This window comes from Lepus europaeus, chromosome 3 (genome assembly GCF_033115175.1).
Source record: "Lepus europaeus isolate LE1 chromosome 3, mLepTim1.pri, whole genome shotgun sequence".
Lineage (NCBI taxonomy): Eukaryota > Metazoa > Chordata > Mammalia > Lagomorpha > Leporidae > Lepus > Lepus europaeus.
Genome location: NC_084829.1, coordinates 32,305,000 through 32,330,450, shown reverse-complemented (window position 1 = coordinate 32,330,450; position 25,451 = coordinate 32,305,000). Strand labels below are relative to the sequence as shown.

General features: G+C 57.7%; 3 protein-coding genes across 10 annotated transcripts in view; all 3 read left to right on the top strand.

Moving 5' to 3' along the window:
- The first annotated feature begins 2,741 nt into the window (after positions 1-2,741).
- Positions 2,742-5,340, top strand: FKBPL (FKBP prolyl isomerase like). Its single transcript, XM_062185904.1, has 2 exons — positions 2,742-3,775; positions 4,078-5,340. Exon 2 carries the CDS (start codon positions 4,151-4,153, stop codon positions 5,198-5,200), a length of 1,050 nt encoding a protein of 349 aa, XP_062041888.1. The 5' UTR covers positions 2,742-3,775; positions 4,078-4,150; the 3' UTR covers positions 5,201-5,340.
- A 341-nt stretch (positions 5,341-5,681) lies between these two features.
- Positions 5,682-15,401, top strand: ATF6B (activating transcription factor 6 beta). Of its 3 annotated transcripts, none has more exons than XM_062185903.1 (18): positions 5,682-5,814; positions 6,178-6,257; positions 6,356-6,434; positions 6,652-6,743; positions 7,210-7,345; positions 10,855-10,940; positions 11,050-11,185; positions 11,266-11,397; positions 11,538-11,671; positions 12,210-12,395; positions 12,486-12,577; positions 12,976-13,155; positions 13,324-13,431; positions 13,549-13,630; positions 13,820-13,890; positions 14,068-14,179; positions 14,292-14,376; positions 14,797-15,401. In XM_062185903.1, exons 1-18 carry the CDS (start codon positions 5,733-5,735, stop codon positions 15,009-15,011), a joined length of 2,088 nt encoding a protein of 695 aa, XP_062041887.1. In that variant the 5' UTR covers positions 5,682-5,732; the 3' UTR covers positions 15,012-15,401. The 3 variants fall into 3 exon arrangements, with proteins under 3 accessions (XP_062041887.1, XP_062041886.1, XP_062041885.1); XM_062185902.1 differs by having other exon boundaries at positions 5,682-5,823; positions 13,823-13,890; XM_062185901.1 differs by having other exon boundaries at positions 5,682-5,823.
- A 4,891-nt stretch (positions 15,402-20,292) lies between these two features.
- The window catches only part of TNXB (tenascin XB), a 58,992-nt gene continuing 53,833 nt past the window's right edge, over positions 20,293-25,451 (top strand). For all 6 annotated transcript variants that reach the window (XM_062185893.1, XM_062185897.1, XM_062185896.1 and 3 more), the window contains exon 1: positions 20,293-20,443. The gene's annotated coding sequence lies outside the window, so the exon portion shown is untranslated. The remainder of the gene's footprint in view (positions 20,444-25,451) is intronic.

Below are 25,451 nucleotides of genomic sequence, written 5' to 3'. Positions count from 1 at the left end.
GCTGGGCAGAGGTCTCCAGCACAAGGTAAGTCATGTCCCAGCTGCATCACACCGGACCTAGGGGTGTCGTGCCATCAGTCCCTACAAGATCACAGGGAGGGAGAGAGCAGAGGACATGGGCAGTGAAAGGAAGGGGGTGGATCTGATCACTTGGAGAAGAAGATTCCTTTTCAAATCTTCCCCCCCAAGGCTGCAAAACCATTTCCTTCTCAGATATTTAGGGCCAAGAGGAGAGACATTTCTTCTTCCTCACTTCCAAGTCCAGTCTTTTAGCCTAAAAGGTAAGCAATGTTTCACTTGCCATCCTCTTTTTGTGTCTTCCTCAGATGCTGTGCTCTCCCACTAGGCCCCGGGGCTGTGAACCTCACAGCTGTTTCTCTCCTATCCATAGAGAGCTGAGCTCTGGTGTAATAAGACTCAAGGGACAGGGAATTGGACAGGGAGCAAAGGGCGTATCAGTCAACATTCAAGCACTATTCTCCTTTCTGAGTCTTCATTCACACCCTGACCACTTCTTACTTCTATGTTCCTTGAGTTGACACCTGGGGGAATCCTCAGGCCCCTGGTAGTCTTCTCTGGGGCCCTCTGAGTCCTCCTGTAAAAGTTTAAAATCTTGTGTGTTCATATGGATGGGTCATTTTTTAAAAAAACACATCTTGGGGGCCGGCGCTGTGGTGCAGTGGGTAAAGCCGCTGCCTGCAGAGCCAGCACCCTGTAGGAGCACTGGTTTGTGTCCCGGGCTGCTCCACTTCTGATCCAGCTCTCTGCTATGACCTAGGAATGCAGTAGAAAATGACCCAATTGCTTGGGCCCCTGCACCTGTGTAAGAGACCTGGAAGAAGCTCCTGGCTCCTGGCTTCTGTCTGACCCAGCTCTGGCCATTGTGGCCATTGGGGAGTGAACTACCTGCTGGAAGACCTCTCTCTCTCTCTCTCTCTCTCTCTCTCTCTCTCTCTCTGCCTCTCTATAACTCTGCCTTTCAAATAAATAAATATATCTTTAATAAAACCACATTTTTATTCCTGATGACTAAGTTCAAGGAGGACATATATTATTTGTCTATGTACCCCTAATTCTTAGCAGGCTGCCTGGTACATTGTAAGTGCTCAAGAAATATTTGAGTGAATGGCAAAAACACAAAAGAGATAAGATCCCTGCTGTCTGGAATACTGGAACTGAAACATACACATACAAAGCAATAACAGAACATTACAAAGTGATACATTTGTAGCATTGTACAATTTCCTTTCATTGAGAGAAGCTGAGTGATCCTCTCAGTTAAGGTGTACATAATACATATTAACAATCTTGGGCTTAGCAAGTTAAGCTTCCCCCTGTGATGCTGGCATCCCCATCCCATATGGGCACTGGTTCTAGACCTGGCAGCTCCACTTCTGATCCAGCTCCCTGCTAATGTGTCTGGGAAAGTAACAGAAGATGGCCCAAGGGGATGGAAGCCCCCCACCCCCACTCTTCTAACAATTCACACACACATACACACACACACTTGTATGTATAGCAATCTTTCCCCATGGATGAGAGTGTGATCAAGCCATTTGTGACTCATTCTAGACTGAAATTCCTTCCTTGAAGTTCCTGGAATGGGAAAGGGAAGAGGTTTGTGGAAGAGTTCCATTCTCAGTAGGATCCTGGTGACCCCGAGAGTGAGTTAGTCACTGCAGGAAGCTGTGGCAGTCGACCAAGGTTACTGTGGCACAGGATCCAGAAATAAAACGTGAGGAAAAAGTCCAGGCTGCTGATCTGAGGTTCAAGCACAAATCAGGGAGAGAACTGGTTGCTTCCTTGTTTGTTTGAATTTCTATTTATATTTTATTGTAATTTGAACAGCAGAGAGACAGAGAACTACCAATGCAACATCAGGGCTGGACCAGAGCAAAACTAGAAGCCTGGACTCAGTCCTGTCTCCCACGTGGGTTAACAGGGACCCAGGTACTGGAGCCATCACTGGCTGCCTCCAGGGTGCTCATTAGCAGGAAGCTGGAATCAAAGCAGAACCCAGACTTGAACACAAGAACTCTTGTTGCCGTGCAACACCCCCAACTCGACTGCTGACCTCAGGGTGGAGAAATAGGTATTTATTGCAAAATGCAGAGCAAGGAGCTGGCAGCTATTGCTTAATTCCCAGTCTCCCCTAGGAGTTAGGGGTCAAGGTTCTTACAGATTGGACTTGGGGCTGAGAGTTGAGTGATCAGCTCATGTGCAAATTCCTGGTTGGTCAATGATGCTTGTGACCTTCGTTTGTTTTGTCAGCAATGCCGTGTCCTTTAGGGAACGTGTGATGGCCAGGTGGATTTCCTTTGGTCTGGGGGTGGGGGTGGGGGTGGGGAGTAGTCATTTTCTGCTCCAAACCTGGGATTTCCCTGCCTGGACCCAGAATTCCCCTAAACAAACCCCTCCAGACAATACTGGCCATCAAGGTTTATCTATTGGAGAAACAAATGACTCCAGTGATTAGAAACTTGTAAGGCCAGCTATACAACTCTCTCAGTTCGAATCCTTTTGCTAAAGGACAGGCAAGGACACCCAGGCTAAGGGAGACAGAGGCTGGGTCCTGCCTTTCCATTATAGTTCAGTCTGCCACGGGATGCGGTCCTCCCAGTGTCTTGACGCCTGCACCAACGCCCTGTCTGAGAGAACTGTTTGACACAAGTCTCAGGCTGATGATGAACCTGCTCCCCCTCCTGGCTGTCCCAGCACAGTCCTTGTACTCCGCTGCGCTGTGGCCGGTGTTAAACAAGCTGAGGAGGAAATGAAAGTGAGGAGCTAAGAATACGATTTGGCTTCCCTGAAGAGCAGGTGGCCCTGCCTTTGCAGGTAGCTGGGCAAGCAAGTCTGATTCACAAAAGGACCTGCACCTTCTATTAGGAGGACAAGGAGGCCCAGTGTTTCACGGCTACACTCAGTGGAACGGGTTATGCCAGTTATGCTCGCGAAAATTAGGACGAACTGCTGGGGCACAAAGCAAGGAGACCAGGATGAGCAGTTTCTAGCATCTTCTATTCAAAGCCTGGTTCCCGGACCCAGCACCTTCGGCGTCTTCCGGCTGCTTGTTGAAATGCAGAATCACGGACTCCGCTCAGACTTCCTAAATCAGAACCTACAGTTTAGCAGGTTCCTCGGCGGATGCGCGTGCACTTTCAAGTTTCGATAGCGCTGAGACTGCTAGACGATGGAGGGGCTGGATCGGCAGTGATGGATCTGAGCGGAAGCGTAGGGAGAAGCCTCGGGGGTCGCCGCGAGCGAACCGAGCAGGCTGGAGAGGAAGAAGCCTGCGGACTCGTCCCGGAGCAGCCCGGATTGAATGGGCAAAGCTCGCCGGGATCTCAGAACAGAGGAGTGATACCACAGGAGCGCCCGAGAGCGCCAAAATGTCCGCAGCCACTGCCATCCACCACCACCCCGTGCTTTCCACTTCATCCTTGTCCACCCCGATTTCGCATTCCGGGGCTTCGCCTGGTTCACTCGGTTTGATTCTGTCGAGTTCTGTTGCTTCGGCCTAGCTCGGTTGCTAAGGTCTGGTGCTTCGCGGTTGCGGAGGAAATGACGTCACGACCAATAGGCGTGCTAGGCAGCTCCTCCCTCCTCCCGACTGGCTGTCAGGAGTTTGACTCCTTCGTGGTCTCGCAGGCTGCAGGGTTTGTTAGTCTCTCTCCACCTGCCTCCGTGCCCACCTCTGCCCCGCAGTCGTGTCCGCCTGGGCAAGACTCGGAGCACAGCACTTAGCTTCGGAAGAAGGGGCGCTTCGGAAGGAGAGGTGATTCAAATGGCCCCGTTCTTGCCGCCTTGCTACACGCGCTAACCGCCTACGCGCTTTTTGACCTAGTCGGGTGTCCGTAGTGGGGGCGGCTCCCCGAGCCGCAAGGAATTGTGGAATTTATAGTTCTAAGCCAGGTCTGGGGAAAACGGGGTCTCGAGTAGGACCGAATTTTGGAGCAAAAACAAACAGAAACGATCGAGAACTTTCAGGACCAGGGTCTCGGTCGCAGGATGGGAGGAGCCGGAAAAGCATCACGGGTACGGGTCGCGCAGTCAGTACTGTTTTGGTTTTCTTTTCAGGTGCTGACTTGAGCCTGGAGCATCCCGTTCGACTCCAGCAGGTCAGCCCGGGTCGGAGGGCCCAGGCAGCCAAATGGAGACGCCGCCGGTCAGTCCAGTGGGAGAGAAGGATGCTTCTCCACCGCAGCGACCGTGGGAACAGGACTCCCGGGGGAACCTTGCTTCGGCTACTCAGATTAGGCTGCAGCCCCCAGAGCCTCCTACTCAAAGCCTTCAGCTGGGACTGAGTCCAGATCCAGCCAGCCGGCGTGTGGAGCATCCTCGCGGGACCCCAACACAGCTCGCCGGGCCTGAAGGAGGCTCTGATGCGTCTCCGGGATCACCCAGCGAGGCGCCAGAGCCCCTGCGCGCTCCCGACCTCTGGCGCTGTCCCGATGGGAGCTTTGTCAAGAAGATCATAACCCGCGGCCGCGGCCTGGACAAACCCAAGCTGGGCTCCCGCTGCCGGGTGCTGGCTTGCGGGTTTCCTTTAGGGTCAGGGCCTCCGGAGGGCTGGACGGAGCTCACTATCGGCATGGGGCCGTGGAGGGAGGAAGCCTGGGGGGAGCTTGTGGAGAAATGCTTGGAGTCCATGTGTCAAGGCGAGGAAGCAGAGCTTCGGCTCCCTGGGCACTCTGGGCCTCCTGCTGGACTCACGCTGGCCTCCTTCACTCCGGGCCGGGACTCCTGGCAGCTGCAGGTCAGCGAGAAGGAGGCCTTGGCTAGGGAAGAACGGGCAAGGGGCACAGAACTGTTTCGAGCCGGAAACCCTGAAGGGGCTGCCAGATGCTACGGACGGGCCCTTCGGCTGCTGCTGACTCTCCCCCCTCCGGGCCCCCCAGAACGAACTGCTCTTCACGCCAATCTGGCCGCGTGTCAGCTGCTGCTAGGGCAGCCCCAGCTGGCGGTCCAGAGCTGTAACAGGGCCCTGGAGCGGGAGCCTGGCCACTTGAAGGCTTTATACCGAAGGGGGGTTGCCCAGGCTGCCCTCGGGAACCTGGAAAAAGCATCTGCTGACCTCAAGAAGGTGCTGGCCGTAGATCCTAAAAACCGGGCGGCCCACGAGGAGTTGGAGAAGGTGGTCAATCGGGAGAAGAAACAGAAGGCAGGGCTGGCTCAGGGTCTGCGCAAGATGTTTGGCTGATTAAAAGTTAAGAGACAGGAGCCTGTTGAGTTGTGTTTGCTGTAGGATGTGGTGGTGGGCGGAGCGGAGGGGAGATTTCAGCCCCTCTCCCCCAGCTTTGCCCTCCTGGAGGAGGTGGCGCTGATCTCGGGGGCCGCTTTTGGGGGGCGGGGCGGGGGCTTATTCTTTTCCGAAGACGTCTGGAAGACGAATAAACTTCTAAATTTACGACCGGCGGGGGGAAGGTGGTGGTTTTTGAAATCCCGGGAACTACATCTCCCAGGCTCGTTGTGTGTGTGTGTGGGGGGGCTGTTTGGCGCATGCGCTCACTCTACAGCCCGGTACGCCGCAGCGCCTGTTCCCGTTGCCCTGCTCCCATTGGCTCTGCCTGTACAGTCATCGCTTCTATTGACTCATGTGCTCAGCACGCAGGCCTCTTATTGGTCCGTTGAGCTTCCGGGACGCCTCCTTTTCTTTAAGACCCAGTTGATTGGCGGACGGCGGGGAGAGGCGGGCCTTGGGAACCGTCTCATGGTTGGGGGGTGGGGGGAAGATGGCGGAGCTGATGCTCCTCAGCGAGATTGCGGACCCGACGCGTTTCTTCACCGACAACCTGCTGAGCCCGGAGGATTGGGGTCTGCGGAGTGAGGCCACGGGGAGGGGAGAGAGCTATGGCAAACTGTGTACCTGGGACACACAGCGGGAAGGAAGCGGAGGCCCAAAGAGGGAGGCAGGGCTAACACGGAGTCCACCATCGGAGGAGGGCGGAGCAGGGGGCTCGCTGAGCGCCCAGGGGTGCGGGAGTCGGGGAGCGTGGGCAATGGCGAGTGGTTCCGGGGTCGAGGAAGGAGGGGCTGACGTTCTTTGGTTGTATCACTTTTCAAGTGGGCGGGCAGTGGGTCTGGCCGAGCAGAGCCAATGAGGGATGGGGCGCGGAGTGTGTGCGGCGCGTAGGCTGGGCCGCCGGGCGACCCCCGTGACAGCGCGCTCCTTTGCAGACAGCACCTTGTACGCCGGCCTGGATGAAGTGGCCGACGAGCCGGCGCAGCTTTTTCCTTGCCCGGAACAGGATGTCCCGGTATTGCTGCCCCGGACTTTCTGTAACCCTGGGTGGGAGAGGTCCCAGAAGCCCGGCCACTGTCTTACATTCCTGTTCTGCTCTGCTCCCGTATGCAGTTTGACAGCAGCTCTCTGGATGTGGGGATGGATGCCAGCCCCCCTGAGCCCCCCTGGGACCCTCTGCCTATCTTCCCGGGTGAGCTGTCTTTTGAGAAACCGTCATCTTCCCACCGTTCCCCTGAAACCACGCAGTCCCCCGCGTCCCCTACTTCCTGTGCCTGCTCTGCATAAATGCACGTGCACTTCTCTCCCTTTAGTCCCGCTGGGACGTCCTGGTGGAGCCCCCACCGCGCCCCACACGTCTCTTCTTGGTGACCACTTGCTGGTTACACGTTTTAACCCCTTCCCTCCAGATCTTCAGGTGAAGTCTGAGCCGTCCTCCCCCTGTTCTTCCTCCTCTCTCAGCTCGGAGTCATCACACTTCTCCACGGAGCCCTCGGGCCAGGTGAGAGCCTGTCCTGCCCCCTAGTCGCTGGCAGAGCCCCTGTTCCCCCACCCACCCCCCTCCCTTCCTGCACAGGTGCAAAGGAAGCGATAGGTGGGCTTTGCCTTTGCGGTTTTCTGCCTATCCTTTTCCACACCCCGCTCTGGTTGTGGACAGGTGGAAAGGATGTCTTTAATAGACAGCAACGCGGGGCTGGGGAGAAGAGCGCTGGACACTGCTGAGAATCCTGGAGCTGTTCTGGCCCAGGTGTCCAGTCTTGGAACTCGTGAGACTTCTTCAGCACTCCCAGGAAGAGAGAAGGAATAGGGGCCAGAGACACTTAGGAGGAGCCAGTACCATTCAGGCCAGAATGTCAAATAGTGGTTTGTGAGCTCCATAATGCTCTTTTTCTTGCTCGTACTCTCCACACCTACCTTGTTTTTGTTCTGTCTTTCTCTCACCCTGCTCCACCCCAACTGTCACCCAGGGCCCGGGAGTAGGGGAGGTGCTGCACGTGAAGACAGAGTCCTTGGCGCCCCCGCTGTGCCTCCTGGGAGATGATCCAGCACCCCCATTTGAGATCGTCCAGATCAATGTGGGCTCCACTTCTGATGACCCCTCAGGTAACACCAAGTCCCAGGCTTTGCCAGGGTGAAAGAGGAAGGGACAGAGAATCTAGAGGAAGGAGAGAATTTAGAAAGGAGAGGGAGACTTGGAGGAGCCCACAGCAAAGGCAGCATTGAACAGAGGGAGATGAGTTTTCTTTCTCTTTCTTGTTCCTAGAATCTTGTTGTGTCTCTTGGCTTACTGTTTGCATTTGTGAAAATCTTATTTATTTTCACTGTGTTTGAAAGGCAGAGACAGAGACAGAGAAAGAAAGAGATCCTCCATCCGCTGGTTCACTGTTCAAAATGTCCACACCACCCAATGCTGAACCTGGACCCTAGACCTCAGTCTGGGTCTCCCTGGTAGGTGGCAGAGACTTAAATACTTGAGCCATTACCTGCTGCTTCCCACAGTGCTCATTATCAGGAAGGTGGATTGGAAGCAGTGCCAGGACTTGAACCCCGGCGCTCTGATACCGGATGCTGGTATCCCAGCACTGAACACTTGCCCCCTAATTTACATTAAAAAAAAAAAACTTGTGGACAGTTTAGGGCATATTTATTTGTGTACTTCCACCCGTCAGGGTTTTAAATTTTTTTTGACCATTCAGAAACATTGGAATACCATATACCTAATTCCTAGGTCGTGCAGTTAGCATTATTTGTGCTACTTTTAAAATGTTTTCAACTTGGGGTGGGCATTGTGCTACGGCAGGTTAAACCAATGCTTGGGACACCCACATCTCATACCCAGCTGCTTGGAATCCAGTCCCGCCTCAGCTTCCTATCCAGCTTCTTACTGGTGTATCTGGGAGGCAGCAGAAGGTGGCCCCTGTTCTTGAGTCTCTGCCACCCACAAGGGAGACCTGGACGGACTTCCTGGCTCCTGACATTGACCTGACCCATCCCAAGCCGTTGTGAGCATTTGGGGAGTGAACCAGCAGATGGAAGATCTGTATCCTTTTTTCTCTGTGTCCTTGAAATAAATAAATTAAATTAAAAATTTTTTTTCTCAGCTTTATTTGCCATTACGTATTTTTTGGATAATATTATTGAGCACCTATTCCCATGCCCGGTCCTGGACAGGGTGCTGGGAACATAAAGGTGAACAAGATGTGACCACCATTCTGACTTCAGAGTCCTGCGGGGTAGCAGAAGCACAAGTACCAGTCGGATAATGCTAGGGGAGTGGTCACAAAAGCTCCTAAGAGGGGGCCCCTCACCCAGACTGGGGCGGATCTGGGCCGTGCTCCGGGAGGAAGGGTTTCCTGAGGCGAGTCTCTGAAGGACACATAGAAGCTAGCCAGTGGAGCGTGAAGGAGTCGGCTGGTGTGCATGCATGTGTGTGTATGTGTGTGTGTGTGTGTGTGTGTGAGGATCCTGCATTTCTGCATGTGAGGAGGGTATGGGAATGGCAAGGAGCTGCGGAGGCCACAGGGCCTTGCAGAGGGGCTTCAGCTTTGATTCTGTGGGCAATCGAGAGTCTTGGAAGAATTAAGCAAGGGAGCAACATGATTAGGAAGATGACCCTGGTCACGCAGAGTTGAGAATTTGGACTGCAGAGAAGCGGGAGGACCAAGGAAGAGGCTAATGCTGTTCATTAAGATGCTGATGCCAAGAAGAAGCAGGTTTGGGGAAGGCTGATGTAGAATGGATGAGTTGACTGGCCTCCTGGGTTTCTGACGCGGGCAGCTGCCGGCGGGTAATGGTTCTGTTCGCAGGAGAGCACCTGCGAAGGCAGGAGCTGCTGGGGCATTGTTGCACCTGTTGGCTGTTGGTCTCAGGGGCCTTTCAGGTCTCCTGGCACATGCTGTCGCTGGTGGACTTGGGCCAGCGGCTGGAGGGCTGGGGAGGCAACTGATGTGCTCCCTTCAGGTTTTCTCCCTGGGCTTTGCTAGGAACAGAGCAGGGAAGGGTGGAGTGTGGATTTGGAGGTCATATCCAGCACATTGTTAAGTATCATTTCTTTTTTTTTTATTTTTTATTTTTATTTATTTGACAGATAGAGTTAGACAGTGAGAGAGAGACAGAGAGAAAGGTCTTCCTTCCATTGGTTCACCCCCCAAACGGCCACTATGGCCAGAGCTACGCCAATCCGAAGTCAGGAGCCAGGTGCTTCTTCCTGGTCTCCCATGCAGGTGCAGGCACCCAAGCACCTGGGCCATCCTCCACTGTACTCCTGGGCCACAGCAGAGAGCTGGACTGGAAGAGGAGCAGCCGGTACTAGAACCCGGCACCCATATGGGATGCTGGTGCCACAGGTGGAGGATTAACTAAGTGAGCCACGGCGCCAGCCCCCTAAGTATCATTTCTTAAAAACATTTTATTTGAAAGGCAGACCTCCAGGGAGAGGGAGAAGGAAGAAGATGATCTTCCATGTACTGGTTCACTCCCTAGATGGTTTTGAAATGACCAGGGCTTAGCCTAGTCAAAGCCAGGAGCCTGGAACTCCATCAGACTCTCCCACATGGGTGACAGGGGCCCAAGTGCTTGGGCCATCATCATGCTTTCCCAGGGACATTAGCAGGGAGCTGGATCAGAAATGGAGCAGCTGGGACTACATCTGGTGCTTACATGGGATTCTGGTGTCTACAACAGCAGCCCCTGTACCCATCACCTTGATAGGAGTGAGCATAGTCCTTGCTTTTGGAGAGTTCTTTCTTCCTGTGGAATTTTCATACTATGACTATTATCTATTTCAAAACACAAGTTGCATTGAGGTTTTAGAATAGCAGTATTAGCAATCACATAATTAAGTGCCAACATGAGTAGCGTGGAGCAGAGGTGGTAGTGGGCTGTTGACCTCTGGGCTGAATCTGACCCTCGGGTAGGTCTGATTTCACTCCCACAAGGCCAAGCATTAGCTTTCATGGAGTGACCCGCAGGTCACACAGGTAGATTTAGCAGGTGCAATGAAGGACAGAGGTGCCCGAAGTTTTGTGAATTGGTGCCTAGGAGTGTGACGGACATTGAAGGGAACTCAGGTGAAGGGAGAAGCAGTGAGGTCATTGAAGGCTGATCGATTTGGGGTGAAAGGTGGACTTGAGAATGGAAGTGACCAGCGAGCAGCAAGGGAGTCAGGACCGGGGCCCAGCTGAGCAGTCGGCGGAGTTGCAGACTTCGCAGTGGACAGCAGGGGATGCACCCGGCCAGGAAGAGCTGGAAATCCAGCCAGTTAGGAGGTTGGGCCGTATGAAGGCTGGAGACTCCCCCTGCCTGGGCCTCTTCTGTGTGAATGGATAAGGTCCAGGAGGAAGAACGAGGGGAACACAGAAGGGCAAGGGCACCTTGAGGAAAACCGAGCAGTGATGGGGAAATCAGAGGAGCCGCTGAAGGAGAAAGGAAGAGGCAGGAGAGCCGGCAGGTGCGCCGCTCTGTGGCTCTTCCTTCTGGACTGCCTGCCTCGTGCTGGGATCCTCTCGTTTTTAGGTGCAGAGAGAAAGGACTCATTTGCCCATCCTAACGTATCTCTTCCCCTTCATGTGGCTCTGATGCCCCGCTTTTTGTCTTGTCCTGCCACCCCACAGATGTCCAGACCAAGACAGAACCTGTCTCTCCATCTTCCTCGGTGCACTCTGAGGCCTCCCTGCTCTCAGCAGACTCCCCGCACCAGGTGAGCGCCAGCCTCCCCTCCTCCCTGCAGGTGCCGTGCTGAGTGCTCGCCTTCCTCTCCCCCTCCGCGACCCCCTCCTGACTGACACGCCTCCACCACGCCCATGCAGGCTTTCCTAGGAGAGGAGGTACTGGAGGTGAAGACGGAGTCCCCGTCACCTCCGGGATGCCTGCTCTGGGATGTGCCCGCGCCCTCATTTGGAGCTGTCCAGATCAGCATGGGCCCATCCTCGGAAGGCTCTTCAGGTATTGGGGCCTCCTGCCCCACTCGGGTCCCTGGTGAGCAGCCTGTGGTCCTGACATTCCTTCCTCTCCCCTTGCTATAGACAGAGCCCCACCCCCCCGGAAGCCACCGCTGCAGCCTAAACCTGTGGTGCTAACCACTGTCCCGATGCCACCCCGAGCTGTGCCTCCCAGTACCGCTGTCCTCCTGCAGCCCCTCGTCCAGCCACCTGCAGGTACTCGAGGGAAGCACACAGGCGGGCTTGAGCTTGTCATGCTCACAGGCACTGGGGCTCCCAGCCTTGGGTGCTTGGGTGTTCAGTGCACTCCAGGACCCCACCTGACTCCCAGCTCTCTGGCCTCCCTCTTGCCCCAGTGTCCCCAGTTGTCCTCATCCAGGGTGCTATCCGAGTGCAGCCTGAAGGGCCAGTCCCCCCTGTTCCACGGCCTGAGAGGAAGAGCATCGTCCCGGCTCCTATGCCTGGGAACTCCTGCCCGCCTGAAGTAGACGTCAGTACTGGGGACAGGAGGAGCAGGGCTTGTGATGGGAGGGGGAGGGGGAGTCTGTCATGCGGAGAAGTGAGGGGTGGCCCCAGAACGTGATCTGGGGGTCAGAGTGCACCCCCGTTTCTGTTTGAGTAGTGACTGCGGGTGACTTTCCAGTCCAGGTGGAAGGAATGGGGGTGGTCTCAGGAAATCATGGTCTGGCAGTGGTTGGGGGAAGGAACCCTCTTTAATTAGAGCAAGGTTAAGCTTGGGGCCCTGAAAAGGAGGACTGAGAAGGAAGACCACCTAGGAGAGGGGTCCCCCGGGACGGAGGCAGCTCCTCCCGCAGTCTGACTTCCCCCATTTCTGAAGAACGGTCGCAGGGAAGGGCTCCTCGGTGTTTTAGTGGAAAGATCCATCCATGGCTGTGCAGGTGGAGGTCAGAGAGGCAGGAGAGTGGCCCTGTGCTGACGTCCCCGGATCTGGGGGTGTGGCCCCGCCTTCCGACTCATCTCTCGTTCTCTTTTTGATGTCCCCCCACTCCCCGCCCCCCCGTGCCTAGGCGAAGCTGCTGAAGCGGCAGCAGCGGATGATCAAGAACCGGGAATCGGCCTGCCAGTCCCGGAGGAAGAAGAAGGAGTACCTGCAGGGGCTGGAGGCGCGGCTGCAGGCCGTGCTGGCCGACAACCAGCAGCTGCGCCGGGAGAACGCTGCCCTCCGGCGGCGGCTGGAGGCCCTGCTGGCCGAGGTAGGGCGGACCTGGCCTGGGGACGCCAGGAAGGTGGCCTCCACGGGTGTGGGATTTTGCCTGTCTCTTGTCTCTTCCCCTGCACCCTAGAACAGTGAGCTCAAGCTGGGTTCCGGAAACCGGAAGGTGGTGTGCATCATGGTCTTCCTTCTCTTCATTGCCTTCAACTTTGGACCTGTCAGGTGAGACCCTCCTTGCTCCCCAGCCCCATGGCTGCCTCGCCTTTCTCCTCCACACACACACAGGACGTCAGGTGTTGGCAGCAGCAGTGGGGTGGCTGGCCAGTCCCTCCCTGCTCCATCATCGCTCTCGGGGGCCACATCCTGGGGTGGGCAGTGGTGATGACGCCGGTGACAGCGGTGACCGTGAAGCGCTCCTGAGCTCCAGGCTCTCAGGTGGACGCTGTTTTTCTGCTGTGTCCCTGGGGCCTGTGAGGTGGGGGCCGTTCTCGTTCCACCTTACAGAAGACTCGGGTTTAGGAGCAGACCGGACGCCACGCGGTCTGTGTGCGGAGCCCTCGCTCTCTCCCTCTTACTAAAGCTGAGACCCTTCATCGCGCTCTGCCCTGCCTTGCCCCCAGCATCAATGAGCCTCCTTCAGCCCCCGCCGCTCCGCGGATGGCCAGGGAGCAGCCTCGGCCCCAGAGACACCTGCTGGAGTTCTCAGAGCAAGAGCCGGTGCAGGAGGTCGAGCGCATCCAGGGGTCCTCCCGAGGCCCCGAGGAGCCCCAGGCCAGCCCCGCAGGCCAGCCCAGTTTCAGGTGAGGGGAGGGGGCCCTGTCCTTTAGGGGGCACGAGTGTCTCCCCAGGAGCTGCTCTGTGGGCAGGCACGGCTGCTGTCCTGCCATCCTTGTTTCCTCTGGGGATGCAGCACCGGGCTCTCTCTCTCCTTGCCTCCCCTCACCCCCCCACCCCACGCCCCACTCCAGGAACCTGACCGCCTTCCCGGGGGGCGCCAAGGAGCTCCTGCTGAGAGACCTGGACCAGCTCTTCCTCTCCTCCGACTGCCGGCACTTCAACCGCACCGAGTCCCTCAGGTGGGGGCTTCAGGCCCGGGGCCCCTTCCCCGCCTCCTCCTTTCCCTCCTGGGCACGGCCCGGGGAGGCAGGTGGCCCGGCCCCACCGGGGTCGTGATGGCTCCTGCGCCTCCCCAGGCTTGCCGATGAGCTCAGTGGCTGGGTCCAGCGCCACCAGAGAGGCCGGCGGAAGACCCCTCAGAGGGCCCAGGAGAGACAGGTAGGAGGGGCGGGCCGGCGGCAGACAGGCCACCCGAAGCCGTTTAGCAGGCGTTTCAGTGCTGAACGTTGAGGGGTCGTTTGGGGAAGTGGAGGGTCGGGTATGAGGTGGCGTCAGCGTCCAGGGGCCGTCTGTCTCTTTCCCGTTTCCCCTCACCCTCTCCAAATCCTTAGATACTTCTCCTTCTAGAAGGCTCAGCCGCGGAAGAAATCGCCTCCAGTTAGGACAGTCCCCACCCAACCCCTGGGCCCCCCAGAAAGGTGAGTGCTCATCAAATGAGGTTCCGCTCTCGAGCTGTGCTTCCCGGAGCCGTCCTGTGCCTCTCTCACCCACTGGGGGTCTCCTGTTTCCCTTTCTCTCGCCCTCTTCCCCCTCTCTCCAGTGGGAACAGGGCACGGGCCTTAGTTCCTCCCAAATGCCGTCTCCCTGCCTGCTAGGAACTCCGAGGGCCAGCTGCAGCTCTACCGCCGCCCCGACCGCTCGCAGCCGGAGTTTCTGGATGCCATCGACCGGCGGGAAGACACCTTTTATGTTGTCTCCTTCCGAAGGGTGAGTCCCTGCTCCCTGTGCGCACCTGCGACCCCGGGCTCTGCACACCCTGTCCTGAGTAGGGCCGTGCTGGGGGAGGGGCTGCGGCATCTTTTCCTCCCCTGTGTCTCAGGACCACCTGCTGCTGCCCGCCATCAGCCACAACAAGACCTCCCGGCCTAAGATGTCCCTGGTGATGCCTGCCATGGCCCCCAACGGTAATTGTGGGGAGGGGGCCTGAGAGCAAGGACAGGGCAGGGGGCGTTCCCACAGGGAGAGCCAGCATGAGGGGCTGAGGGCAGGGGGCGTGGCTCCCAGGTGAGAAAGCTTCAAGTGGGCGAGAGGACACAGGATGGGCCAAGAGGAGCGTGTGGGCCCCTCCCCTCGGAGATGCTGGGGCCTGGGGGCTGGGGGCACCTGCAGGCTCTACCCTGCTCTTTCCTCCTCATGCCCTCTCTCTGACCTCACGCTCTCCAATGGCGTTTTCGCTTCCTATCCCTCTCTTCCCTGTACCCAACTCCATCCCTGACGGAACTCCCACTGTGGGTCTGCCCCTCTCCCTGGCCCTTTCCTCTCCTGCCTGCCCCTCTTGCCTTTTCTCACACCCCCTGCCCCCGTTTGTCTCTCCCCTCTCACAGAGACCCTGTCAGGTCGGGGGGCCTCCGGGGACTATGAAGAGATGATGCAGATCGAGTGTGAGGTCATGGACACCAGGGTGATTCACATCAAGACCTCCACGGTGCCCCCCTCACTGCGCAAGCAGCCGGCCCCTGCCCCGGGCAACACCACGGCGTCCGCAGCCGGCCAGGCCCGACAGGCCTCCCCCCCGCCCCTCTACCTCAATCACCCCTGAGCCCTCCACGCACGCTGACTGAGCAGGGGGCAGCTGGGACCCTGAGGGGCTGCCTTGCTCCCGGCTGAGGAGGCCCGGCCGCATCCCTTCTCAAAATACAGGCTCCGGGCCCTCCTCTGCGCCCCAGGCCCTGCCTCTTCTTGGACAGTGTTCAGTGAGGTCCCGTTTCGAGGTGGGAGGGCCCCTGCGGCTCCCTATTCTTTTGTTTCTGTTTTCGGGGTGGAGGTGGGATTTGGTCCCCAGGTGGGACAAGGGAATTTTTTATTTTATTTTATTTTTTTTTACATTTTGAGCTAGTTCCCGGGAATACAGGAGGGGTGGTGGAGGGAGATGGGGTTTACGTGTGTGCATATCTTGTTTTTTATTATTAAATAAACAACGTGGAGGGAGTTGAAGGAATGGTGGCTGCCTTCCTGGCTCGGGACGGGGCATGTGGGGGCAAGTGGTTCATGTAGGGCCAGCATCAAAGGAGCAAGCGCTTGGAGGCACAGCCGGCCCTCGGGTGGGGTGGGTGTGGGCTCGCAGACCTCATGTCATCCCCCGGCCCCACCCTGCCGCCCCGGGTACGTCTGTGTGGAGCAGGGCTGCCCCACGCAGGACAGCAAGACGACAGAGCTCAGTAAACAGGAAGGCGGGGAGCCCCACGCCCGCCAGGGGGCGCGGCCGGCCTGCATCCCCGCTCCCCCACAGCTTTTCCCTCCCTCCCTCTCCCTCTTTCCAGGATGAGGAGCTCACACAAACAAGGAGAGCTGGGGCCAGCTGGCTCGCAGCCCTGGAGGAGGGGCCGCAGTGGGGAAGGGGTGGTATTTGGGAGGGAGAAGGTGTTTCAAGACATCCTCTTCTCCCTAAAATGGAGGACACTGAGCCCCGAGAATCCACTCAGGCAGAACAGGCGTGCGTGCTCATTCAGAGGAAAGGCAGCCGGGCGAGGTGAGGGACTGAGGCTCAGCCCAACCTGGAGGGAACCCCATCCAGCGGCGCCTCAGGCCTGACCCTGCAGGAGCGGCCCGGGTCAGCGGGAGGGTGTGAGCCGGGCCTGGGCTCCACGCCCGGATGACTGGACAGGGGCTGCCCGGGCCATAAGCCCAGGCCTGAAGAAGGGAGAAGGAACCTCACGTGGCCGGCCAGACTCTCCCCACAACCCCCCAGCCGGCCGTTACTGTGTTTGGGGTGAAAACAGACCCGGTGGCCATGGCAACCTGGAACTGGGGCTCCCAGGAACTAGACCTCTCCTCCCTCCAGAGGGCAGCCCTGGCTCCTCAGCCAGGCTTCCTGTCCCAGGGCCCCACGAACCTCAGCCAGCACTATCCGGGTAGTACGTGCAGTGAGAACTAGGGCTTGGGGAACAGTTCACCTGAGCTGGCTGCCCTGCCTTGCCTTCTATTAGTGGGTATCCTGAAACACCTGAGCCTGGGTTTCCTCGCCTGTGAAGTGGGATGCTCCCCCCAGCTTCCTCGGTGACGTAAGGCTGAGAGGTGGTGGCTGCAGCGCCAGGGGCACAGTAGACCCCCTTTCCTCAGCCCTCACTTTGCCCACCATTTACACTGTCCGTTTCCATCTGTTCCACCTTCATCCCATCTGGGGTGCATCACTGTTCATTTTCCCATTGCTCTGTGTCTGTCTTTTCCCACTCGGGGAAAGTGCTAGAAGTGCCTGCCTCCCACCCCAGGGGCTCTCTGCACCTCGGGGACTGGCCAGAGACAGACAGCTGGCACCCCTGTGTGAAGCTGGGGTCAGACCTTCCTATCAAGGGAGCAGATTGGTAGCAAGTGTTGAGAGAGACGTGGAGACAGGTCTTCCGCAGGGAATGAAGGCAGGCCCTGGGCTGCCACCCCCAGGCCTGTGTGACTCTCCATTCCTCTAGCCACACCCCACCCAGGGTCACCTGAGCGACCCCTCCCTGTCCTGAGGGACCCTGGGGATCCCTGCCTTTTGGGCTCCGTCTTCCCTGCCCCGTCGTTCCTCCCGACTCCTTTCCAAACTCTACCATCACCCCCACAGCTGATCACAGCTGTGTGCCTGGAGCTTCGTTCTGGGTTGGTTTCTTCTCGACTGTTTCCCTCCCTGTCCCTGTCTGGGTCTTCTCATTGCTTCCTGCTCTTCCTCCCTGGTTCTGGCCACCCCCTCTGTTTCCTTCCCACTGCTCTGTCCACATCCTGGTCCCTCCATGGCTTCCCCTCTGCTCCCCAGCCCGTCTGCTCCTCCTTCCTCCCCCTGCTCCCTTCACTTCCCCACGCCAATCCCCTGTCCTCGTCCCAGCTGCGGGGGCTGGTGCTGGGGAGCCTGATGTTTGCCTCATCGTTCTGCTATGGCTTCTGGATGCAGCACATCTGGATTCCGGGGCCCAGATGTGTGGTTGCCACAGCGACCTCAGTCCCTCTGGTAAATACAGGCGCCCACCCGGCCCAGAGCAGAGAGGAAAACAATTGTGTGACTTTCTTTTGTCACGAGATAGCAATGTCCTCCCCCTCCCTTTGCCCCACACCCATGTCTCTGGATAGAGGGAGTTCTGCAGGGTCCGTTCAGGTCCAAGCTTTCCTGTGGCCCTCTTGCCCGTGTCGCTCTTGCCTGCTGGTGCTGTGCTGTCTCTTCCGTCCACTTCCTCTAGACCCCCCCACCCTGGGTCAACACACACAGCCGTCTTGTGTTAATTTCTTCTGGGACCACATGATAACTCAATGCAGAGAGAGGTCTCCGGCAGTCAGCTTCTACAGCTTTCTTCCCATAGAGCCCTTCCGGGAGCCACTTCATTAGTGTGTCTGCTGTCTTCAATCCCTTCCTTTCCCGGCGCTGTTGTGGGGAGGAGGGAGAGAATACAGGCTTTGAAACCAGCAAGCCTGGGGAGATCCCTGTCCCCACCACGCCACCACGAGCAAAGTGCCCTGGGTGAGCCACTTAACGTCTGGGAGCCGCTCTTTGCTCAGCGCATAGCGGGACTAATAAAAACTGCTTGTCAACGGAAGCCCAGCACAACTGTGTGTGTCTCAGCCCTCTCTGGGACTACGTGCTTGGACCGCAGCCCCCCAGCCTCTCCTCGTTCCCCTGTCTTTATCCCTCAGGTCCTCGCCCTCAGCTGCCCTGACGCTGCTCTTCCTTCCGGTCGCCCTGTCTTTGTTTCTTCTTTTCTGCATCTGTTATCCCTCAACCTCCTGAAGTCAGGCCAGCAACTTGGAAGATCATTCAAGGGTGGAGGTCCGAGCTGAAGACCCTTGTCCCGAGGATCCAGAGAACAGCCAGAGTGCATGACGGTCCTGGACGGCCCTGGAACCTTCCCACCCACCCCCGGGAGAGCCTCGTGCCTGTGGCTCCCTACTAGACATGCTCCCTCCCAGTCCTCTCTCTACTGCTGCTGACGAGCCCTTGGCGCACCTGCACGGTGCAGGCTGGGTGCTCTCCTGACGAGATGCAGACATATAGAAGGCACAAGTTCCACCGAGACCTTGAAACCGAGAGGTGAACCCAATGTTAGCAGTGATTACTTCAGAGCTTGAAATCTGTCAAGTGTCTGGGGGTTTCCAGAAATGCTGTGCCCCGTTCCGCTCTGAGACCTCACCCCCACAGCAGCCAGTCCTCAGCAGTGGCTTCCAAAGTCTCTGGGGCCATCCTCCGGCTCTTGCTTCTGACCAGAGTCTGGGTCACATGAACCTACGATGACCATACTTCCCGAATAAGAAAGCCAAGACAGGGCATGGGGGGAAGTGGCCGTGGCCGTGGAACAGATACCTGCCCTGTGTGGTCTGCTCTCCCATGTGTTGATGTCTCGAGACCCTCACCTTTTCGGTTTCTGTCCCCCAAGCCCCTGCCAGGAGGTCCGAGGGAGGCTGTTACCGCCCCCTGGTTCTGGGGGCTTCAGGCCAAGGCAGAGGAAGGAAGCAGAGCCCAGCTCTGTCCAACATGATGACTTCATTGTCTCCATCAAAGCCAGGAAAAATACAGACATGGACACACGGGGACACCCATGCGAGAACTCATGTGTGCCACACAGATCTAACACGGCATCTTGCCCCAGCCACATGCTGTGCCGGCACGCTCTGCCCAGAAGCGCTGGCACACCTGTGCTGTGGATGTAGACAGCTGTGCCCTAACCCAGCTGGCAGAATCAGGCACATGGAGACTCCTTCCTGTCCCTCTCCCCATCGCCTGTGTCTTGGCCAAGGGCACCCGGGTGGTGAGGTGGCAGCGGGGCAGGGAGAACTCAGTCTTCAGTGTGGAGCCCCCTGTGAGGGCAGTTCAGGGGAAAATGAGGCTGCAGGAAACCCCCCCACCCCAGACACATGATCTGTGCCTGCCTCCCCAGCCGTCCTGTGTTTGCCGTCCCCTGGGTCTTTCTGTCACCGCCTGAGACCAACGTGCTCTTTTCTTGCAACCCCTCACTCTCTCCCCACTGCGTTCCTGCCCCCTGCAGCTTCACCCCTCCATGTGTGGACCCCACCCCATATTTGCCTCCTTCAGTTGTCATCCCTAGACTTTCTTCCTAACCTTCAGCCTTGCCTTCCGCGTCCCCCTGAACCCCAGATTCCTCCCCAAGTCTTAGATGTGTGCGTCCTGGTGTTCAGCCCAAGCCTCTCCTGCTGTTTCTCCAGGAATTTGCTGAGGTGGAAGAACGAAAAGGGGGCAGTGATCCTGAATTGAGGACAGGAAAGGGACTGGGCAGAACTGGCAGGGAGGGGCAGCCAGGTGGGCCCCGTAGGATGGGTGGTTCCTGGATGGTTCCACGTGGCAGAGGGGCTCAGGCCCAAGGATGCCTCCCACCCCCGCCTCTGCTCCCCGCCCTGCACTGCCTGGTGGAAATCAGACGGCTGAAGGCATGGGGCGGCAGACAAACGGATTGAGAAGCACGCTGGAGCTGGAACAGCTGGAACGGCGGTGGCTGGAGTGAGGGATGGGGAGCTTAGGGAGAGAGGGCTGCAGAGGGGCCAGCCTTGAGGAAGGGTGTGGGCAGGGAGGAGAGAACGGGCGACAGGTGGGCAAGTGGTCGGGAAGCATGAAACAGCCTGAGGACAGACCGTCCAGTTGGGCAGAAACCAGGGTGAGGGAAAGGAGTTTCCTATGGGATGGGGGAAGAACAGGGGTGGTGAGACCAGCAAGGTGAGGCTGTGGGGGGACAGACAGGGAGGGGACCGGAGGAGAGGAGGGGTGGCGTGCAGGAGGGCCTGCAGGGGTGGGAGGACCTGCCCTATCTCCGCTCCCCTCCCTGACCTCATACTGGTCCTCCCCTTCTCCTCCCCCTGCTCGCTGCAGGCTCCCTCCCTCTCTGTGTCGCTGCTGAGATCCACGCTTGGCTCAGTCGTGGTCAAGGCTCCGTGAGCCTCTGCTGCAGGGCACAAGCGAGGGGGACCTTCAGGGAGCCTGCCCTGCCCTGCCCTGAGACAGCTTCCTTCCAGGATTGGGGACAGCAGGTGCAGAGGCACTGCAGCTGCCCCGTTGCCCAGGTAAGGAACAGAGAGACCAGATGCGCGAGCAGGGGGAGGCAAGGGGGTTCTCTTCTGTCCCCAGCCAGAAGGCGAAGGGCAGCAGGAAGGCTCCTCAGAGTGCCTCCTGGGGCAGTGACTTTCTCTTCAAAGGAGGTGGGAAGTCCAACAGGGACGAGACTCCTGCAGAGGGTGTGTCTGGAAGGACAGGCTGTGTGTGTGTGTGTGTGTGTCTTGGCGGGAGAATGCCAGAGTTTGGATGAGATGCACACACCTGAGAGGGGTCAGGGACAAACACCAAAGGACTCTGGACTCAGGTGGTGGCTGGAAGGTGGCGGCAGCTGCAGTGAGATGGCCCCTGGGCTGTAGAGGTGCTGGGGCTGGGGGAGGGCCAGGCTAGGCTGAGCTGGGGGGCAGCTGAGCCCGGGGAGGGAAGTGCAGGTGGAAATTCCAAGTGCTGGGGCCCGGAGGTGCCAGTGGGAGCTCCGCAGGTGGCAGCACCTGAGTTTCAGGACCTGGGAGGGAGTCTGGAGCCATCAGGAAACGCAGAAATGGGGCAGCCAGGACGCTGGGGTCTGGGAAAGGCACAGAGCACGATCCTGAAACTGTTCTTGGCCGAGAGCAGTGCACCCGGGACTCACGGTTCAGCAGGGCTAGCGTGGCTGGGAGACGTCCCAGGAAGGCACACGGCTCCGACTTGACTCCGTCCCCGATCCAGGCTCCCCCTGCTTCTGTCCGTCTGACCTCCCCCCCACCACGCAGACACACGTGACACACCCCGGTGGGGCGGGCGGGCCCCTTATCTCGCCTGGAAAGAATTTAATGGCAGAGAAACAACTGGAAGTGGAACTGGAGGGAACTCCTCGGAAGCAGCTCGGAAACACCACAGCTGCCGTCTGCCCCGCCTCTGCTTCCCGGACCTCCAGCCCCGCCCACTCCGGTTCCTCCCTCAGGACCTGGCACCTCCACTCCTCACACTTCCTCGGGCTCAAGTCCTGGCCGCTCTGTACAGGACTCGAACCCGTCTTCCTGCCTCTCACTCACCCCCTGACCCTTTCCCACGGGGGTCCGGAAATCCTTTCTCTTTTCCATTCTCCAAGCCCATAAGCTCTCCAGAATCAGGGGCTTCTGGTCTCCCAACTCCCTGTCCCTGGCACCTGCTGCCCACCTGGTTCGAACCCACAATCTGACATACTCTCTCCTCCCTGGTATGCCCTTCTTCTCACATTCCTAGAATCCTTCTACCTTCTACCTTCACCCCCTCGTTGCCAGGTTCATCTGGGGGTGTGGCCAAAGGGGCAGAGCCCCCCATCCTGGAATGTAGTTCATGGAAGCCAGTCCCTCTCCCCACCCCGTGGGACCTGCAGTCCCTGATGAGCAAAGCGTCAAGATTGGCCACGACACTGAATACCAGGGAAGCTGAATCACAGTGTGGGAAGGTGCCCCCACCCCTGCCAGTCTTCCAGCAGTGGGAAGGATGCCAGGAGGGCGAGGCCGTGTCCCCCCAACACACCCCTGCAGAGGACCCCCAGTCACAGCAGCAGAAGAAACGTGGGGACACCCAGTAGACACCCACCTTCTTCTCTTGCAAGGGCTGACCGGAGAGCAGAATTCTTCAATAGTTGGAAGGGGGCATCAGAGAGGGGTTGGTGCCTGGGCAGAGGAGGGGGCTGGGAGGGAGGCTCTGGTGTGTGGTCTCGGGGGCTGAGCCTGTCTTCTGGACCAGCCCAGCTGCTGGCTTCTGAGACCTTCTCCTTGTCGCCTGCCACATGGGGAGACCCGGGATCCACGTTGGTGGGGGCTGGGGGAGCACTGGACGACTGCCAGAGGCCCCAGGGCTGTGGAAAGGCAGGGGCAGTGAGTCGTCTTCTCCTCTCCTGGGAGGGGCCTGCTGTTTGGTTTCCTGAACTCCACCTAGGTTCTTTGACTCATGCAGCTGCCCTTGAGCCCCTGGGTTGGGTAGCTGGCTTCCTTAGGCATCGCCAGAGACTAGGTGTGGAAGGGAAGAAGGGGGAGAGTGTGTGTGTGTGTACACGCATATGCACGTGTGTGTGCATGTAGTGATGCAGGCTTATTGGGCTGGCTATGTGTATGTGTGTGCAGGTGTGTTCACTTTTGTGTAAGGAGTCTTCAAAAATGGATAGGAAAACGCATATTATGACAGAATTCTACTTGGATTTCAATTTTTTTGGCACCCGACTGATTTATCTTGTCATTCCATCTTCCACAGACTTCTTGAGATAGTCCCGTCCTTGTGGGTAAACACACAGGAATACACTTGCACGTGTTACACATGTGTGCACAGTCTCCCCGCCCCCACCCAACCCTGAGGTTGGTGTGGGGGTAATCTACCTCGCCTTCCACACAGAATGACAGGATTGAGGGCAGGCGATCCCCCAAGGTGACAGAAGGGCCGGGGACACAGGAGATGGCCGCTGTCTGCATGCCCACCTCCCCGCAGGGCTGTGGGGCAGGTGCCTCCCGGGGCAGCGGTCTGTCCTTCCATCCCTGGCTGCCTGGTGGTAGAGCGGCCCTGACAATGCCTTTGTCTCTTGTCTAGGGGAGATTTTTTAGAATAGGAACCCAGGACGTGTGAGTGTGTGAGTGTGAGTGTGTGTGTGTGTGTGTGTTGGGGGTGGGAGGATCCAGTCAGCATTCACAGCCCCTGCCCTGTCCTCAGCTGCCTCCGGCCCCTCCCCCTCGGTCTCTGTGGCCGACACCCCTCCCCACCTCTGACCCACTCCCTCCCCAGTCCCCTGCTCACCTGAGCCCCCTCCCCTATCTCTCGCCTTGGCTCCCTGTGCTGCCCAATGCTTGCCTCCGTTCCACAAACACAACTGGCCAACCTCACCCAGGTGGAGAACAAGATGCTCTCAGCCTGTGGCGCCTCTTCTGCTCACCCTTCCTGCGAGAGGCACAGCTCCAGCTCAGAACGCTCCAGATTAATGTCGTCTTTCCTCAGACTTCGTAATAGATAGGATTCTGCGGCGCGTCCTCGGACGCGTCTGGCTTCTTTGCTGCAGCCATGCTATTGCATAGAGTGTAGCTCGTTCTCAGTGCTTCACCGTATTCCACTGTGGGAACAAACCACAGTTATCTGATCCATTCTACTGGTGCGGAACATTTGGGTGGTGATGAGTAGTGCCGCCGTGTTAAGAATATTTCCAGGGGTAGAACTGCTGGGTCATAAGGTTTGCCTGTGCTCAGCTTTGGTAAATTTAGTAGATTCTGCCAGTTTTCCAGATCTGGTCCTTCCAGGATCCAGCCTGGTCTGGTCTCTGATTCTGCCCCAGCTACTGTTTGCAACCAAGTTCCAGTCCCAGACACTGTCCGTGGTCCTAGCCCTGCCCGTGGTCCTAGCCCTGCCCGTGGTCCTAGCCCTGCCCGTGGTCCTGCCTTCATGCTGGTTCTGGGCTTCAGCTGGATTTTTGCATTCCTTCATACAGTCAACAGCTGTGTCTTGAACTCCTATTATGTGCCAGATGCAAGGGCACAGGAGCCCAGAAAAAAGGCAGGTGCTACACCTGCCCCTGTGGACATTATACTCTAGTGGGCAAGACTGAGAGTGGGCAAGGAAGTAATGAAAGAACATGATGTGTATTTACATGACTAAAGGAGCACAAATACTGCAAGTGAGAATTCTGTGATATCACGTGACGGGGCCATGATCTGGGGAAGTGCCGTGTACCTGAGACCTGAGGGATGAGAGGGCCAAGAGAGAAAGGAAAGGTGTTCCACGTAGAGGGAGCAGCATGTAAAAGGTCTGGGTTGGGAAGTCACACAAAGAGTGAGGCCAGCGGGGCTGGAGAGAGGCGTATGGGACAGGGTCGGGGGAACTCAGCAGGGCCACACAGTGCAGGGCTGTTTGTCAGTATTGGGAGAATCTGCAAGAGAGACATTGAGTGCCTGGGTTCGATACTGGCTCTAGCTCCTGACTCCATCTTCCTGCTAACGGGGACCCTGAGAAGCGTTGGTTATAGCTCAAGTAGTAGAATTTTCACGGAGGAAACTTCTGGCTGCCTTGGTGGGATTGTAGAGGGCAAGAGTGGAAGTGGAGGGTTGAGTGAGGAGGCCACTGTGGTTGTCAGGGAGGAGCTGGGTAGTGAGAGAGAGACGAGGGGATGACTGGAAGCGATGTTAGTATGATGAAAGGTGACGGTGTGGAATGGGGCTGTTAGGTGTGCGGCTTGCAAAGCCACAGGAATGGTGGGACCGTACGCTGCAGTGGGGGATGCCGGGAGGGGACTGGGCACAGGAAGGGGGATTATGAGTTCAGTTTCAAAGGTGCTGAAGCTGAGGTGCCCCAGAGGGCGTGCCAAGTAGCCAGATGGAGGTGACTGGGCTGGCTCTACAAACTGGTGTATAGTTTGGAAGTGAAAGTTGTGAGTCTGGCCGAAGGTGCCTAGGCAGGTGGCTACAGCCGCAGGGTTAACCCTGTTGCATTCTGCAGACATCCGGGGAGCTCTTTGTTTTTTAAAGTTTATGTATTGAGGTGCTCGTGGCCTGGTGGTGAAGACACCCGTGTCTTAGAATGCCTGAGTCTCATACCGAACCTGCTCCCGACTGCGGCTTTCGCTAATGCAGAGCCTAGGAAGCAGCAGTGATGGCTCAAGTAATTGGGTTCCTGCCACCCATGGAGGAGACCTGGATTGAGTTCCTGGTTCCCAGGTTCAGCCTGACCCAATTGCAGCCATTGAAGGCATTTGAGGAGTGAACCAGTGGATAGCAACTCTCCGTCTGTCTGTCTGTCTCTGTCAAATTTGAGAGGCAGAAAGACAGGGACACAGGCGGACAGCTCCCATTCCACGTGCTGGTTCACTCCCCGAATGCCCGTGACAGCTGAGGTTGGGCCAAGGCCAAAGCTGAGAGCCAAGAACTAAACCCGGGTCTGTCACTGCCGCTACCAGGGTCTGCAGTGGCAGGAAGCTGAAGCCAGAGGCTGGAGAAAGGCATCACTCTGCTGGGACCCAGGCATCCCCACTGGTGACTGAGCTACTGGGTAGAAGTCGATCCGTCAGTCACCCTAGCC

Coding starts and splice junctions, on each gene's coding strand:
- FKBPL (XM_062185904.1), top strand. CDS start 4,151: ATGGAGACGCCGCCGGTCAGTCCAGTGGGAGAGAAGGATGCTTCTCCA.
- ATF6B (XM_062185901.1), top strand. CDS start 5,733: ATGGCGGAGCTGATGCTCCTCAGCGAGATTGCGGACCCGACGCGTTTC. Junction 6,744..7,209: donor CCACGGAGCCCTCGGGCCAG/GTGAGAGCCTGT, acceptor ACTGTCACCCAG/GGCCCGGGAGTAGGGGAGGT. Junction 14,377..14,796: donor GCCTGCCATGGCCCCCAACG/GTAATTGTGGGG, acceptor CCCCTCTCACAG/AGACCCTGTCAGGTCGGGGG.